At 42.3% G+C, this 18,103-nt stretch overlaps 1 protein-coding gene across 1 annotated transcript in view; it reads right to left on the minus strand.

Moving 5' to 3' along the window:
• Positions 1-5,246: 5,246 nt before the first annotated feature.
• Positions 5,247-18,103, minus strand: part of LOC139728661 (C-signal-like) — a 17,161-nt gene continuing 4,304 nt past the window's right edge. Inside the window, exon 5 of the mRNA XM_071639596.1 lies at positions 5,247-5,477. Coding sequence (XP_071495697.1) covers positions 5,247-5,477 — 231 coding nt within the window. The remainder of the gene's footprint in view (positions 5,478-18,103) is intronic.

Here is an 18,103-nt window from a genome sequence, read left to right on the forward strand (position 1 = left end):
AACCTGGTGTCTTGGTTATGGATTCTTTATTAATCAAGGCTAAGACAATTGTCTAGACTTAGAGTTCTAAAAGTAGATCTAGAAGTAGAACACTGTCTACAGACCCTGACAGTCAACACCTGGTAAAAAATCCAAAAGGGTAAAGAGTTCCTTACATGTATGTCCCCCCCCCCAACTTGCACAAAATAAACAAACCACTATCCCCCTTACTAATAATAAACTAAATAAAGGTTATTATGGGAAGTCTTCCCATAAATGGCATAGATTTCAACGTTTATTTAGTCCATTATTAGTAAAAAAAAAATACCAATCTATCCATTTTGCGCAAACTATTGTGGGGGGGGGGGGGGCATAGACTCTTTCCCAAAAGGGTCTAGAAGTACTAGACTCTACTCTCTAACAGTTAGTCTTTTAGACCTTCTACAAATTCTATCATTATATAAAAGACAATATCACTAAAATTTTAAACTGTAAACAATTGAACAATTAATTAATTAACATCAATCCACAGTCGCAGTATAAAGTCGAGTCCAGACTAATCAAAAACATGGACACACACACACATACTCTATTAGTATTATAAGGGAAGTGAGACGAAATCATCTTTCTGGTATGTAGTGGTATTATAATGATCATCGCACTGACATGACTGACTGGCGTGGAACTTTATACAGTAGAGTAGAATGTTGTACAGTGATCATGGTTCGGTCTTTTTTGCAACACCAATTCAGATTGGTGGGACCACTGTATTTTGCTTTCTACCTACCAGCGTCTACGCAACTAATGGCCGATGCAATTCAACAGCATCGCCATCGGCGATCTGGAAGTTGTCTCGAAGCTACGTTCTAATACCAATTTCCTAACTGTAATAAGAAGGGAATACTTACTTAATAATACTTACTTAATAATACTTACTTTTCCTTCTTTTACTGGCAGTTGCGCTACAATCCTCAATCACAAGCAAGAAGGTGGCGGTATTATCGGTCCACAGCTGCTACAGGTAGGTCGCGGTCGCGGTCCAATCTTTCAAGCTTCGCACCAATTTAATACGTCACCAAACTATACACTCTCATTGGCTGAGCCAATGTAGGCCATACTGAAGTACATAATTATATTAACAAACCCAAATAAAAGTTCACCCGTGTACGGATGAATATGACAGAGTGCAATACACTTTACAAGGGCCCTTTCGTTGGTGGTGTGAGCAAGGGGGTGTGCGTTCTTATTCTTTATTTTTTGTTCATTTATCTATTTTTTAGATTGTATTTTTTTAGTTCTTATTATAATAATAATAATAATAATTATTATTATTATATTTTTTATTTATTTATTTATTTTTTATTATTATCGTTATTATTATTATTATTATTTTTTTTTTGGGGGGGGGGGAATCCGGGGGACGGGATGGGGAGGGCGAAGGGGGTGTTTGGGTGGGTTCAAAATTCTAATTGTGAGCATTTCTATAAAAAATATATATTGTACCCCTCCGACGATCTGATGGGATTTATAATTTCAAACGTATGAAATAATTTTTTTTTAACTTGTGTTATTATTGTTATTGTTATTATTATTATTATTGTTATCTCTATCTTCACAAGATATCTCTTGGAGATTAATATCACGTCAAGTTCCATCCTGGAACCTTAGACTTCCAGTACTTTTCTCAGGATTCGTGCCGTCCCCAGCAATGCTGCTTTTTGGAGCGTTTGCACTCGATTTGGCACACCAACATCGTCCAAGTGCCGTCGCAGCTGCTTTGGCGTTGTTCCGAGTGCTCCAACGACAATAGGGATCACCTTCGTTCTCATATTCCACAGGCGGCGAAGCTCTCTGGCAAGGTCTTGGTACTTCTCTATCTTTTCCTTCTCCTTCTCGGCTACTCTGCTGTCTCCCGGTACCGCGACATCGACGATTGTGCACATCTGTCGAGCCCTTTCTACGACGATGATATCCGGACGCCTGTGCTGGATGACATTGTCAGTTTGAACATCGAAATCCCACAGGATTTTAACTTGATCATTTTCAGAAACTTTCTGTGGTTCGTGCATATACCATTTGCTCTCACATGGTATTTCATGTTTTCTGCAAAGCTCCCAGTGAAGGACTTGTGCCAGTTTGTCATGTCGTCTTTTGTACTCCTTTTGCGCCAATTTACTACAGCCACATACGATATGTTGCACTGTCTCGTCTCTTTCTCGGCATATCCTGCATGTGGCATCCACATCTCTCTTCTGTATCTTGGCTTTCAGAGCATTGGTTGACAGTGCTTGCTCTTGGGCAGCGATGATCAGTCCTTCTGTCTCCTTCTTCAGTTCTCCTTTCTTCAGCCATAACCATGTGTCATTACTGCTGATGTTCTCCGTCTCTCTGCAAAACTGCCCGTGCAGCTGCTTTTCTCTCCACTTTGCAGATCTTTCTGTTCGTTTCTGGCTTTTGAAAGTAAGTGGATCAATGGCGTTTACATTATTTCCACTTTCAACCAGAACGGCTCGAAGGAGTTTTTCCTCACTGTTGTTTATGTAATTGTTGAGGCTGATTTGCTCCATTTCAACGCAATCTGACGCACTCACGAGCCCTCGGCCTCCTTCTTTCCTTGGCAGGTACAACCTGTCGACATCAGCACTCATTTGGTGGGTTTTGTAGATCGAGAGCATCTTTCTTGTCTTCCGATCCATACCAGCCAGTTCCGCCTTCGTCCATTCGACCACTCCTCCTGTGTATCTCAAAACTGCTACCGCCCAGGTGTTTAGAGCTGTGATCACGTGTCCGCCATTTAAGTGTGATTTTAGTGCACTTTTTACACGTGAGAAGTACTCCTTCGTCACAGACACTTTGATAGCATTGTTCGAGACTTCATCAGATTCCAACACTCCGAGGTATTTGTAATTCTCTCCTTCCTCCAAACTCTGTAGAGTATTATTATTATTATTATTATTATTATTATTATTATTATTATTATTATTATTATTATTATTATCATTACTATCATCATCGTCATCATCATCATTTTCTTTCTTTTTTTAACTTCAATAACTTGGTTTGACTATGGAGATATAGCTCCATGGTTTGAATTACAATACATGTATCATCCATGAAGAAAAGTGTCTGACCATCTCCGTAACGATACCAAATTGTCTTGACCTTACAGTCCTTATACTTCACCAAATTCAGCTATTAAAACCTGGTGGCTTGTGTATTAAGTCTATGGAGATTTCAGAATTCAGTATGGAACGGGTTGATATCTCACTCTATTCGTCAGGGTCAATTAAGACTCTCAACCACAAACGTTGATGGATGAATGGGTTCGGATTCTTCTCTTTTTTTTTTGAAATCTACAAAAAGAAACACTCCTCTGTTACATTTGCAACTTTGGGGAGAGTTTCCACGAACTTTCATTTTATCCATGTTTTTAATCTTTAACAGCCCCTCCCCTCCCCCATAGGCCTACTTATGGGTGTGTGATACCTCGTTCCTTGGTGTGTAAGTTGTAGCTCGTGATGGAGTTTTTATACTGTTTGTACTTGCAGTTTAGAAGGCCCTCAACATTTCTACATAGTATTTCCGTGGTATGATGTTCTTTGATTATCTGCACACTCGCATTTTCATTTTTGCTTCCGTTATAAATGTTGGAAATGAAAAATAAAATAAATAAATGAAATGAAAAAAAAATGAATGAATGAAAAAAAAATAAATGAATGGAATGAATGACTACAAGGGAGATACAAAAGAGAGACTAACAACCTTCCTATATGGTAATCTTATATTTTTGTGCAAAGGGTTAGATGCAAGGTTGAGATAAGGGCATTCTCACCTCGAACAAAACGCAAATTTTACATACCATTCAATGTTTTCGACTCATGATGACTCTAATTCTATACCGGCATCAAGACTGAAGTAGAAATCTATACGGTGTCGTGAAAATAATGACACGAAACGCCGCTCATCACACATTCTTCTTATTTATGATTTTATACTCATGTTCCTATAAACACTTTGCAACGTCACTCATATACCATTCTGTGTCATTTCCTTCTCTCATTCGCTTCATTTTGAACTTCCATGTCCCCATTACGATCTTACTTAGATCAAAATCTAGTCTTATAGGGTAGGTCCTAGACTCACACAGCTATGCGCCGACTATACGTATAATAGGACCGCTGTATATGTTACATGTGCGTAATTTACACGCAAGTTTCCGCGGTTAGCTAGCAAGCAAATTTTGTCTTTGAAGGATCCGTAGTTATAGGCCTACAGTAGGCAGAATCAGCCAGAAACAACGACCAAATCAAGAGACGCACTGAGACTGACATTATTTCAACCATTTTCCACACACTCACTGTACGAATCGGTTTTATTCGGACATTATCGCGAGTTATCCACAGTTACTATCTTAGATACATGTATAATTTCATGCGTATACAACGTCGGGTTACACACAGCTAATTATTGTCTTGCACGTAGACTGTGCACAGTTTTATTATAGTGGCAGTCCTTGTGGAAGTCCTTCAGCATAATTTTATGTAGGGCCTAATTGTTCGCAAATTTGGTAATGCAATATATCTTGGTAATGGAATTAATGTGGACATTTATTTTTCCTCCTTCGAATCATGTAGGCTACATTGTTTACATTGTTGTATATGTGTATATTGATGTTTTCTAAGATATTACGGAAAACAATTTAGATTCATGTATGAAATTATGTTGAAGGAAATAAATCAAACAAACAAACAAACAAACAAACTAAGTTTTGCAGTCACAAACGATTACCACGTAGGTCCTACACTATAGGGCGGAGAGGGCAGTGGTATACACTATAAAATTCACCATTTTGTCTTTATAGCAGACAAAGGAAGACTAAATCGATGTTGACATTTTCTAAGTTTGCTTTTCAGTGAAAGCTAATTTTATATTCATTTCCCTCCATCTTTCCATCTCATTTTCGTGGCTGAAAAAAAAAATATTCTGAAAAACAGCTTGTATTTCATCGGCTGTCAAGGAAGTTGTAAATCAATTTTGCATTTCAGGCTATTTGTATAGCTGTCATGAAAACTCAAAGGAACATTGATTTAAAACATGGGAAAATGGGGAAAATCGTTAAAATTGAAAATAAAAATAAAAGTGCAAGGAAAATAGTGACTTTCCAAGGATTCAGCCCCAATGCTCTTCATAAGGGGTGGTAGTATTGGTCGTTGAATTGTAATCTTGTCAGCAGGAAAAAGTTCCTTTTCGGGCCTTTTCGGGATCTATTAGTACGGACAGATTTGCATGGGAAATTTGAGGTCAAGGAAAAGACCATTTTCCTTTTCGGAAGCTGCAGAGAAGATTCTCAGCATGGTGGAAACTGATTGCTCTGTAGTCACATCGGCGTTTGATCCTCCCATATCAGTTTGGACCCATCCTGGGTGCTGTGCCAAGACCAGGATCCGATCCCCTCTGAGTTCCACACTCAGACCCTTGGTTAGCATGTTGACGGCAGCCTTTAATTGGACACACAAATATCACAAACTAATATAGAAACATACACACTAAGAATTACGGGTTCAAATTTGAACCCCAAAAATTGTCGCTATACAACCACTCTATAGGGTGTAACTTTGCACCCAATAAGCAATTTGCACCCTTGGAGGTGCAAAACGCTGAATTGTGAACCTACAGGGGTGCGAATTTGCACCCTCAGCTTTGTGCTAATCAAGGGTGCAAACGGGTACCATAAACATTAATACATTGTGAATTGAAAATTTGTAGTACCAAGGTTTTACTCGTAAGATCAAACTTACACTCTGATGGATATGTCTGCATCTTTATAGGTACGAATATAGATATTAAGAGATTTAATCTATAATATTTCTACTTGCATAATAAGAGGTGCAATTGTGCACCCCAGGGTGCTGCTATAGAGACAAATAGGGTGCAAATTTGAACCTTTATTTTTTTAGTGTGTATAAGAGAAGAATTTTGGTATAATCATTGTCATGTGATATCATGTAAGGCGAAGCCGTTTTTTTTAAAATGTCAGAGGACAGAATTTTGTGATGAGAAAGTGTATTATATTGCACAGGCTCGGTTTGTCTATAGGGTTTATTACAGAGTGCCACACAGGGAAACAAACACTCTGTTGTTTTTGGAGAGAGATAAGGACTAGCCAGTGGCAGCATACAGTTGCCATGGGAATGCCATCCCATGCTACTAATTCCCCAGCTAGTTTCACTTCACCACTTTGGGGCATGTGTACTTGCACGTGTTACAAAATATAGTTCTGTTTGTTGATTAATGTTGAGGGTTAGATATGCTATGGGAGAGAAAAGAATGAGCATGTGCTTTGTAAATTATAGTTAAGGTTATTCAGAATATGAAAATAATAACCAGGAATATGATTTTTACGGGAAGGAGGAGTGATATTTTGGTGAGTGATCAGTCACAGAAAGTGCTGAGCCAAACAGTTCCGGTGGTCTGGGGCATTGCACCTTGCTCTGCAGAGAAGGGGAGAGGCAATCACAGGTCACGTGGAGGAAATCTGCTGTAAGTAGGCTTGTATTTCGTTTTTGAATGATATTTTTGTTGGGTACATGATTTATGTATGCATTATGCTTACTGTGTGTGAAGTTTAAAAGTAATGTGAATGCATATTACGGCTTTATAGAGTAGATGAAATGTTGAGGTGAACGGAGTCATTGTCCTCTTAGCCATTGACCCTGTGTGTTAGCTGCATGCAGAGTACACAGCAGTGCACTCAGCCACACACTTTGCATAGAGTAGTGGGAGTGAAGTTGCGTGATTTACACCATGCGATGGAGTTTGTAAAGTGGGAGAATATTGGTTTGCATGAATGGAAGTTGTAGTAATCATTATTATTGGCTCATTTAAATGTCATGTTCATATGATTAGAGTATGTATGGTACATCAGACTTTCACGAATGTGAGCAAGTTAGCTAGAGCACATGTAGGTGCCAGACAACACGTGAGGTTGGCATGAATGCACATCCTTCAGAAGTTATCGTGCGGATGGAAAACATTTGACTTAGGGGGCGCTCTCATGTAAACAATGAATTAAAGATGGCCGCGCCCATGGTATCGGTATGTGTATGAAACTGCCCACCTGTTGAGGCACTATCCATTTGGGAGCATAGTTGCTTATTTGCCATTTAATCTTAGAACCATGTTGTATGAGATGACATACAGCGGTGTGAATGCTATGGTTTGAAAATCACCATGATAAGGACCATTCGTGTGTGTATGTTTCTTTTATTTAGGATAATTTCCGCTGTGTATCAGCAGTGAGGAGACAGCTTATCGCACGAGGCTGATAGCTGTTGTGACCTGTTCAGAAGACAAGTGACGTTTGACTTTGGGTATAAATATGTTTCAATTTCCTTACACATTTATGCAAGTTCATGGAGTGGAACATGTTGTCCATTATTACAATTTGTTGTTGACTATGCAAGTTGCGTTTAAGCTTACTAGTCAGTAATAATGTGGGTTCCAGTATATTGAAACCAAGTGTAGGTTTTATTGAGAGAATGAGGTGACTCTATAATGATTTGATAACGGTTAACATCTGTAGGAGGAGAATAAGTTTGTTTTATGTTTTCATACACAAATTATTAGTATGACATAATGCTAGTATGTGATGTGTAACTTGGCAGACTAGAAGTTTTGGTATGGATTATGCTAAACAAGGCTACTGAAGAAATGAAAGCAGTTGATAATGTTTTGGAAGTGATACAGCTGTAGTTCAACTTTTCATTTCATTTGAAGGAGTTGATATGCATTTGACACTGATGATGCAACATAAAGCAGTTATGGTGTACGATTCAGTGGTATTGTAAACCATGATGGGAATTATTATAGATCACTGATAGTGAGGAAGAGCTATGCATATTGAGTTACAGTTTTAATTACAGTCTTACAGTAACTCTCGTGGACTGAGATAAACAACTGAGAGTTTTTGTGATTGTGTTAGAACCAAGTGTAACAAGCTAACGCATTGCTGATGTTATCATGGCATATACGAAGTGTGTTATGATGTTGGTTTTTTCTCTGCTTGTTCTTTGCAGGGTTTCTTTTCTTGTTTGTTTTATTACTTCGGTAATAAACGTGCATATTACTGCAGGTCAACTGGTACGCTCATTTATTTGAGTACTCTCGGGTATCTAAACCAACCCACCCCCCTAGGGCACATAACAGCCCCCATCCCCCGACAAGTGGCGTCACGGACAGGATTTTTGACGTGGAGCAGTGATAGAAACCCCATCGTCGTAGCGGAGGACGAGACCTCAGCCTGATTGGATCCAGGTGTCACGTGCATGACTGACGGCGAGACAGCATCAAGTCTGGGTGAGACGTTCGACTGATCAGGGTGAGGACGTGATCATCGAACACCAGACAGAGCTAGGCTGGTTGGCGGTGCTAATGGAATGCTGACTACGTGGCATCATAGACTGTCACCGTGAGACGTTCGACTGATCAGGGCGAGGACGTGATCATCGAACACAGACAGAGCTAGGCTGGTTGGCGGTGCTGATGGAGTGCTGACTGCGTGGCATCGTAGATTGTCACCGTGAGACGTTGACTGATCAGGGCGAGGACGTGATCATCGAACACCAGACAGAGCTAGGCTGGTTGGCGGTGCTAATGGAATGCTGACTACGTGGCATCATAGACTGTCACCGTGAGACGTTCGACTGATCAGGGCGAGGACGTGATCATCGAACACCAGACAGAGCTAGGCTGGTTGGCGGTGCTGATGGAGTGCTGACTGCGTGGCATCGTAGATTGTCACCGTGAGACGTTGACTGATCAGGGCGAGGACGTGATCATCGAACACCAGACAGAGCTAGGCTGGTTGGCGGTGCTGATGGAGTGCTGACTGCGTGGCATCGTAGATTGTCACCGTGAGACGTTGACTGATCCGCACGAGGACGTGATCATCGAACACCAGACAGAGCCAGGCTGGTTGGTGGTGCGGATTGAATGCTGACTGCGTGGCATCATAGACAGAGACTGATCAGAACTGGATGTGGTTCAACCGAGTAGACATCCAAGCTGGATGTCAGAGTGGTTTAGAGTTACTTACGTAGTTAAGTAATTGTCAGTAATTGTGTACTGAGATTTTATGGTGTTTGTATTTGTTTTCTTTCCCACTGTGAGCCTTTTGTTACAGCAATGGCAGAATCCGTAACTCAGATGATTGCAGCGCTCACCGATGCGTTACAGGGATTGAATGTGCAACGCGCTCCACCCCCAGTGAAGATCAGCAAGTTTCGAGGCCCTTCACGAGGAGAGTTATCACTCCAAGAGTGGCTGGATGAGTTTTCTAGTTATGCTAGACACTATAATCTTACAGGAGAAGCCAAGGCCCAAGCGCTGTTGGATAATTTAGCTGGAGTGGCTAAAGAAGAGGTCTTGTGCAGGAGTGATGATGTGCGGAAAGACAGCGACAAAATAATTGACGTCTTAAAGTCTCTCTTCGCGCCGGTTGAGTCTGTCCCTTCTCTCAGCCAAACTTTTCACAACCGAGATCAGCTGGAAGGTGAAACACTCGCTGACTACAGCCGTGTGCTTATGCGGATGTACGACCGGATGGTGAAGGCGGCACCAGCAGAGGATGACCGGAAAGCATTGGAACGCTTGAAAGATGGTTCACTAAAAGAGAGGTTCGTCAGAGGAGCGAAAGAAAAGTGGGTCCAGCGTGAACTCAGAAGGATTGAGATGGCTGCGAAAGAGAAGACATTTCTTGAAATGCGTGAAGAGGTGCTGAGCTTCTTTCGGGATCAGGAGCCAGTCAGGAAGCCCCGAGTTCATGAGATTTTCACGGAGCGAGTGGATATTAGTCCCACCACACAACACCATGGAAAAAATGGACCCGACTTGCAGGGCGAGCTGTCCGAGCTGAAGAAGGATGTGGCTCAACTCGCAAAAAGTGTGCAAGCACTCGTGCAAGCACAGACCAATCCTCCCAGAGTGCAGCCCAAGAGAGGGAGAGACAAGTTGAAATGTTATAACTGTTTGCAGAAAGGCCACACAAAGCAGGAATGTACGAAGGATATTGTGTGTTTCAACTGTATGAAGGAGGGGCATGCAAGTAAGGACTGCCCAACGAAGAAGCAGGAAGCAAGCTCCGCGCCAGAAGCATCTACCAGTGCACCTGATACACCAGTGCACCCAGGAGCTAACCGAGGGAGTGTAGTGGCTGGTGAAACTTCATTTCAACCTGATTTGGTGGATCGTTTAGTTGCCAGAAGTCCATGCTGTATGATAGCAATTGGAGGTGTGCAAGTGGGATGTGTCGTCGATACAGGTGCCGAGGCATCCATTATTCCTGCTTCGCTCTATCATGAGGAGTTGAAGAGTAAGCTCGGAGAGCTGCAGGATACGGCAGGGCTCTTTTTGAATGTCGTAGGAGTCGGAGGTATCGAGATACCAGTCCAGGGATACGTGGAGGTACCTGTGGAGATCAAAGGACGAGAGCTAACTGGAAGCTTTCTGGTAGTTGCAGACCAGGCGTGTGCAGTGAAGCATACCAAGTACCCAATCCTGCTGGGCTGCAATATCCTGAGACACATCACCGACCCATCCATCTTCGGTGAGATGAAGACGGCAGTTGGTGGTCCTGTAAGAGAGGCAAAGGGTCCTGACGTTCATGTGAGCTCCATTAAGATTCATCCGGTGAGTGACGAAGTTCTTCCTCCCTTCACAGTAAGGCGCGTTATCTGCAACTGGAGTGCAGAGGATCGGAGCATGCTTCCAAGTGATGTTGTGGTGCATCCTACATCAAGTATGGTCAAAGCAGAGGTGAAAGCTTATCGAGGGACTACATCGCCTAGAGTCTGGCTCCCCTCTTGATGTACTGCTGGCGAATGAAACTGGTGAAGAAGTTCAACTCACGCGAAACACTACAGTAGCTGAGGCATCAGTAGGAACGATGAAGCCAGAAGTCGTGCTAGGAGTGCAAGACGAAAAAATTGTGGTGTCACTATGCGAAGTGGTGCAGGAGGATGCCAACTGTGGTGCTGCAAAACGTGAGGATGCTACCAAAATAGCAGTTGAGGTTGCAGAGCTACCCCCAGGCGTGAAGTTAGAAGGGCTGTCAAAGGAGACAGAGGCGAAAGTTGCCAAGCTGCTTGACAAACATGCTGCAGTGTTTTCAGCTGGAACATTTGATCTGGGAGAGTGTAATGTCGTCCCACATGAGATTCAGATGAGGGATGGGCCTGCAATCAGACTCCCATACAGACGCATACCTCCCGCTCTGATGTCTGAAGTCAAGAAGATGCTCCAAGAGATGCTCGAGCAAGGAATTATTCGTCCATCCAAGAGTCCCTATGCAAGTCCTGTTGTACTCGTTAAGAAGAAAGATGGGTCAGTTAGACTGTGCATAGATTACAGGAAAGTCAATGAGCGTACAGTGAAAGATTCGTTTCCCTTGCCCCGTATTGAGGAGACTTTGGAGGCACTGAGAGAGGCGAGATACTTCTCAACAATGGATCTTGCGCACGGATATTTTCAGGTGGTGATGGACCCAGCATCCGTGGATAAGACGGCGTTTCGAGTTCCCTGGGGGCTATACGAGTTCACTCGTATGCCACAAGGACTGACAAACAGTCCCAGCACATTTCAGCGGACGATGGAATATATCCTGGGTGATTTGAATTTGAGTCAGCTCATTCTGTACTTGGATGACATTCTTGTATTTTCCCCCACGGTTGAGGAGCATATTCAGAGGTTGGATGTAGTCTTATCTAGGCTGGCGGCAAATGGACTGAAAGTGAAGGGGAAGAAATGTCAATTCTTCCGTCAACAAGTGGAGTACTTGGGACATGTGGTTTCCAGTAACGGAGTACAGGTGGACCCTGGGAAAGTAGAAAAGGTCAAGACCTGGCCACGACCACAGAATGGGAGAGAAGTCAGCTCGTTCCTCGGATTGGCTTCATACTATCGGCGCTTTATTCGAGGTTTCTCACAGATCGCTGGTCCCTTGCATCAAGTTGCCCTGAAGGGGAAAGGAAACAAAGCAGCATTTCATTGGGGCAAGGAACAAGAGGATGCTTTTGTTGAGTTGAAGTCATTGCTGACCGAGTCACCCGTACTGGCCTATCCCAAGTTTGACCAGGACTTTGTACTTGAAGTGGACGCTTCCATGCGAGGGTTAGGAGCCTGTCTGCTTCAGAGGGGGGATGATGGACAACTTCACCCTATAGCTTACGCTAGCAGATGTCTTCGTGGCTCAGAGAAGAACTACACTGACATAAGCAGCTTCAAGATTGAGCTGTTAGCCCTGAAATGGGCTGTAACGGAGAAGTTTGGACCGTATCTCATGGGTGCCCATTGTGAAGTCCTGACAGATAACAACCCCTTAGCTCATTTATCCACAGCCAAGTTGGGAGCTACAGAGCTCAGGTGGGCTGCTCAGCTAGCACCTTTTGACATTGACATTAAGTACAGGACAGGCAAGAGTAACAGGTGCGCGGATGCCCTCAGCAGGCGACCAGATGACATGACAAGCGAAATGGTAGCTACGATGGTGGATGAGGCAACCAGCTCCTCAGCACTACCCAGAGATGAGTTGCAGTCGCAGTGCCCGACGGCCGTGCAAGTATGTCGAGGGGAGATAGATGATCAGCCAAGATTAGGTGTACTGCCTTCATACAATCATGACCAGCTGGCAGCGATGCAAAAGGATGATGAGGCGCTCGGAGTAGTGTGGCGGTTGTGGGAGAGAAAGTGGAGGCCAGGAGAGGAGTTGGATATTCAGGAGAGCCAACAGAGTCAGGGATGGCTGAGGGAGTGGGCCAACTACAAGGAGTACAGAGGTGTACTATACAGGGAAGTAAATGACCCCATTTCTGGACCCATTCAGCAGCTACTCATTCCAGAAGCACTACGAGAGACTATGCTGGAAATGACACACGATAAATGGGGCCATCAAGGGGTTGACCGCACCCTCCGTTTGCTGAGAGAGAGATGCTACTGGCCTGGCATAAGTCAGTACACTAGGGAGTACATCAGGAGATGTTTCAGATGTGTTTCATCCAAGACTCCTACACCTACAGTGCGACCTCCTCTACGTCACCTGCTAGCTTTCCGCCCTCAAGAGATACTGGCCATAGATTTTTTGAAGTTAGATCGAGGGAAAGGAGGGTTCGAAGATGTGCTTGTGTTCACAGATGTATTCAGTAAATATGCGCAAGCTGTGCCATGTCGTGATCAGTCAGCTTTGACGGTGGCCAAGGTGTTGAGGGACCAGTGGATCGCACATTATGGGGTACCAGCCAGGATTCACTCCGATCAGGGCAGGTCATTTGAGGGTGACGTCATTAGAGAACTGTGCAAGCTCTATGGAATCGCAAAGTCCCACACTACAGCTTATCATCCGGCTGGAAATGGCCAGTGTGAGAGATTGAACAAGACTTTGTGTGCACTGATCAGGTCGCTAGATCCCAAAGAACGCAGGAAATGGCCCGAACTTATGCAGCACATACTCTTCGTGTACAATTCAACACCACACAAGGTGACTAGAGAGACGCCATATTTCCTGATGTTTGGCAGGAAGCCATCGTTGCCTGTCGATCACATGTTGAATCGCTCGATGAGTAACTGGAATGAGGATCATGTTGCGACGCAAGAAAAGCTCATACAGAAAGCTCACCGCATTGTGTCAGATCGACTCAGAGAGGCAGCTGAGAAGGAAGAAAGAAGGCACAACCAACATACTTCTGCTGCTCCATTGGAGGTTGGAGATCGAGTGCTCAGAAAGAGAAATGCTTTCACTGGGAGGCACAAGTTACAAGACAAGTTCTTTGAAATGTCTCATGTAGTCGTTGATAAGAATGAGGAGAATGACGTGTACAAAGTACGGCCCGCCATGGGAGGAGAAGCTAAGTGGGTTAATCGTCGACAACTTGTGCAGGATCCCCGTGCAGAAGAGAACCCATTGTGTAATGTGTTACCAGAAGCCTTGCCGAGTAACGATAGTGCAAATGGAAATGGCGAGGAGCACGGCCATGACAATCATCGCAGCATTCACGAGCACAATGACTCCAGTGACACTGAAGATGACTGCAGTGAGGATGACGATGATCATTGGAATTTGGAATGGAGATACAATGGTCTGCCTGATAATGAAGAACCGTCGGGAATGGTTGAAGAGAGGCCGGTACCAAGACGATCAAGTAGATCGACGAAGGGAGTGCACCATAACCCAGAGCATTGGCCGAGGTCATCGATCAGTAGGCCGTCTCACTGAGTATTGAAGCTTGTTCCATGTAACAAGCGGGGAAGAAATACTTGTAGCAAACCTTGAGAAGTAAGTGTATTTTGCACTTCAAATGGTAAAAGTGATAAATTTCAGGGAGGAATATGTTCTGTTGCTTCCATGTCGTGAAGTGGGATGCACTTCCCTCATTTTGTACATAGAGTCAGGATACATGGTATCAGTGGAGTTGATAGTGATTTATCTCCGAGGTATGAGTTTTAGGAGTTGAGATACATCATCTCATTTTCAGCTCATTCTCAGGTCATATAGACGATGAATGGCTCATTGTTATGTTTGCATGAAGTATTTGTACGTTTGTGCATCATACAGGACTTAGAACCCTTTTTACATACAAGTGGTTGTATGCAAATTGTCCTAGATTGAATGTATACAGGATAAGGTATACATGAGGCCTTTTTTTATAACAGTAGTGGTGTACTGATTATCACAGGTTGAATGTGTACAGGTTGTATACATGAAGAATTTCAGGTATACCAGTTGTGTATACATGTTATTACAGGTATTCTATGGAAGTTATTCCTTGTATACATGAAGATTTGAAGTGCTTCACATTGTGTATCGTAATTCAAGGTATATATAATTACCACATGCATAGATGTCGATACACTGATATCTACGTGGTTTGATAGTTTGGATATAAGGAGCAGCTGGATGTACCATGATAGGCTTGTTTGTGGTTGCAGGTCTCAATAATCTGACTTTTGGATTATAAATGCACACAGGATTTGCATGTGTACAGTTTGTTTATTTTGTACATTGGTGTACTTTTATAAGCTGTGCACTAACTGTCATGGAGGTGGTTTTGTGTAGGCAGTGGTGGAATTTCATTTGGATTTCAAAGGTGCCGTTCCAATGTTGGTATGGATAATTCAGTGACTTACCAGTATATGGGAGAATAGTTTAAAGGTGTTTGTATGCTTTCTATTCTTACCAGAATGAATGTTATGGAACAATCGAGACGAATGTTCCCCAAGCGGGGAAGATGTCAGAGGACAGAATTTTGTGATGAGAAAGTGTATTATATTGCACAGGCTCGGTTTGTCTATAGGGTTTATTACAGAGTGCCACACAGGGAAACAAACACTCTGTTGTTTTTGGAGAGAGATAAGGACTAGCCAGTGGCAGCATACAGTTGCCATGGGAATGCCATCCCATGCTACTAATTCCCCAGCTAGTTTCACTTCACCACTTTGGGGCATGTGTACTTGCACGTGTTACAAAATATAGTTCTGTTTGTTGATTAATGTTGAGGGTTAGATATGCTATGGGAGAGAAAAGAATGAGCATGTGCTTTGTAAATTATAGTTAAGGTTATTCAGAATATGAAAATAATAACCAGGAATATGATTTTTACGGGAAGGAGGAGTGATATTTTGGTGAGTGATCAGTCACAGAAAGTGCTGAGCCAAACAGTTCCGGTGGTCTGGGGCATTGCACCTTGCTCTGCAGAGAAGGGGAGAGGCAATCACAGGTCACGTGGAGGAAATCTGCTGTAAGTAGGCTTGTATTTCGTTTTTGAATGATATTTTTGTTGGGTACATGATTTATGTATGCATTATGCTTACTGTGTGTGAAGTTTAAAAGTAATGTGAATGCATATTACGGCTTTATAGAGTAGATGAAATGTTGAGGTGAACGGAGTCATTGTCCTCTTAGCCATTGACCCTGTGTGTTAGCTGCATGCAGAGTACACAGCAGTGCACTCAGCCACACACTTTGCATAGAGTAGTGGGAGTGAAGTTGCGTGATTTACACCATGCGATGGAGTTTGTAAAGTGGGAGAATATTGGTTTGCATGAATGGAAGTTGTAGTAATCATTATTATTGGCTCATTTAAATGTCATGTTCATATGATTAGAGTATGTATGGTACATCAGACTTTCACGAATGTGAGCAAGTTAGCTAGAGCACATGTAGGTGCCAGACAACACGTGAGGTTGGCATGAATGCACATCCTTCAGAAGTTATCGTGCGGATGGAAAACATTTGACTTAGGGGGCGCTCTCATGTAAACAATGAATTAAAGATGGCCGCGCCCATGGTATCGGTATGTGTATGAAACTGCCCACCCGTTGAGGCACTATCCATTTGGGAGCATAGTTGCTTATTTGCCATTTAATCTTAGAACCATGTTGTATGAGATAACATACAGCGGTGTGAATGCTATGGTTTGAAAATCACCATGATAAGGACCATTCGTGTGTGTATGTTTCTTTTATTTAGGATAATTTCCGCTGTGTATCAGCAGTGAGGAGACAGCTTATCGCACGAGGCTGATAGCTGTTGTGACCTGTTCAGAAGACAAGTGACGTTTGACTTTGGGTATAAATATGTTTCAATTTCCTTACACATTTATGCAAGTTCATGGAGTGGAACATGTTGTCCATTATTACAATTTGTTGTTGACTATGCAAGTTGCGTTTAAGCTTACTAGTCAGTAATAATGTGGGTTCCAGTATATTGAAACCAAGTGTAGGTTTTATTGAGAGAATGAGGTGACTCTATAATGATTTGATAACGGTTAACATCTGTAGGAGGAGAATAAGTTTGTTTTATGTTTTCATACACAAATTATTAGTATGACATAATGCTAGTATGTGATGTGTAACTTGGCAGACTAGAAGTTTTGGTATGGATTATGCTAAACAAGGCTACTGAAGAAATGAAAGCAGTTGATAATGTTTTGGAAGTGATACAGCTGTAGTTCAACTTTTCATTTCATTTGAAGGAGTTGATATGCATTTGACACTGATGATGCAACATAAAGCAGTTATGGTGTACGATTCAGTGGTATTGTAAACCATGATGGGAATTATTATAGATCACTGATAGTGAGGAAGAGCTATGCTTATTGAGTTACAGTTTTAATTACAGTCTTACAGTAACTCTCGTGGACTGAGATAAACAACTGAGAGCTGTTGTGATTGTGTTAGAACCAAGTGTAATAAGTTAACGCATTGCTGATGTTATCATGGCATATACGAAGTGTGTTATGATGTTGGTTTTTTCTCTGCTTGTTCTTTGCAGGGTTTCTTTTCTTGTTTGTTTTATTACTTCGGTAATAAACGTGCATATTACTGCAGGTCAACTGGTACGCTCATTTATTTGAGTACTCTCGGGTATCTAAACCAACCCACCCCCCTAGGGCACATAACAGCCCCCATCCCCCGACAAAAAGAAAAGATATCTACACGTTTTCCAAGCAAAAACAAACAAACAAACAAACAAACCCCAAAACAAAACAAAACAACTTTGTTCGATAGATAATTGCTACTGTTCATTATTGCGAATCTTCGAACGTTCATCAAAGTGATGGATTACTCGATAGTATTTCACAGAAAATAGGCCTACTCGACGTTTATACAGTTGTAACTCATAATAACTCATAATAATAGTAACAGATAATACTTATCTGTAGCTTTACTTACCAACTGCGTAATACAATTTGTAAATTTAAGAAAATAAATCAAACATTTCGTTTCACGTTTTACTTGCATCACAGACCAGAGGAACGACACTGCCCTCTCACTAACATCGACTTGGTTATATAGAGTCAATGAAGCACATTCCCTCCAAAGAAACGTTGAAAATGCTAGTATTCGACTTAATTCTCGAAGTACAGTCCATGCGAAACACGTGCAAGTCATAATGTACAACGACATAACAATGCCTATACTGTTGTATACTGTTGAACTATAAATCGAGGAAAATAAATGATGACACACATGAAAGAAGTAATAATTTTCTCTGAAGAAGGTTTCATCGAGTAATTCATAAGTTCATATTGGTAATCTCTGGACCACCTGCACTTCTCCAATGACAGTTCATTGG

Source organism: Diadema antillarum, unplaced genomic scaffold (genome assembly GCF_040938485.1).
Source record: "Diadema antillarum isolate AM-2024a unplaced genomic scaffold, OU_Dant_1.0 seq00000189_RagTag, whole genome shotgun sequence".
In the NCBI taxonomy this organism is placed as follows: domain Eukaryota; kingdom Metazoa; phylum Echinodermata; class Echinoidea; order Diadematoida; family Diadematidae; genus Diadema; species Diadema antillarum.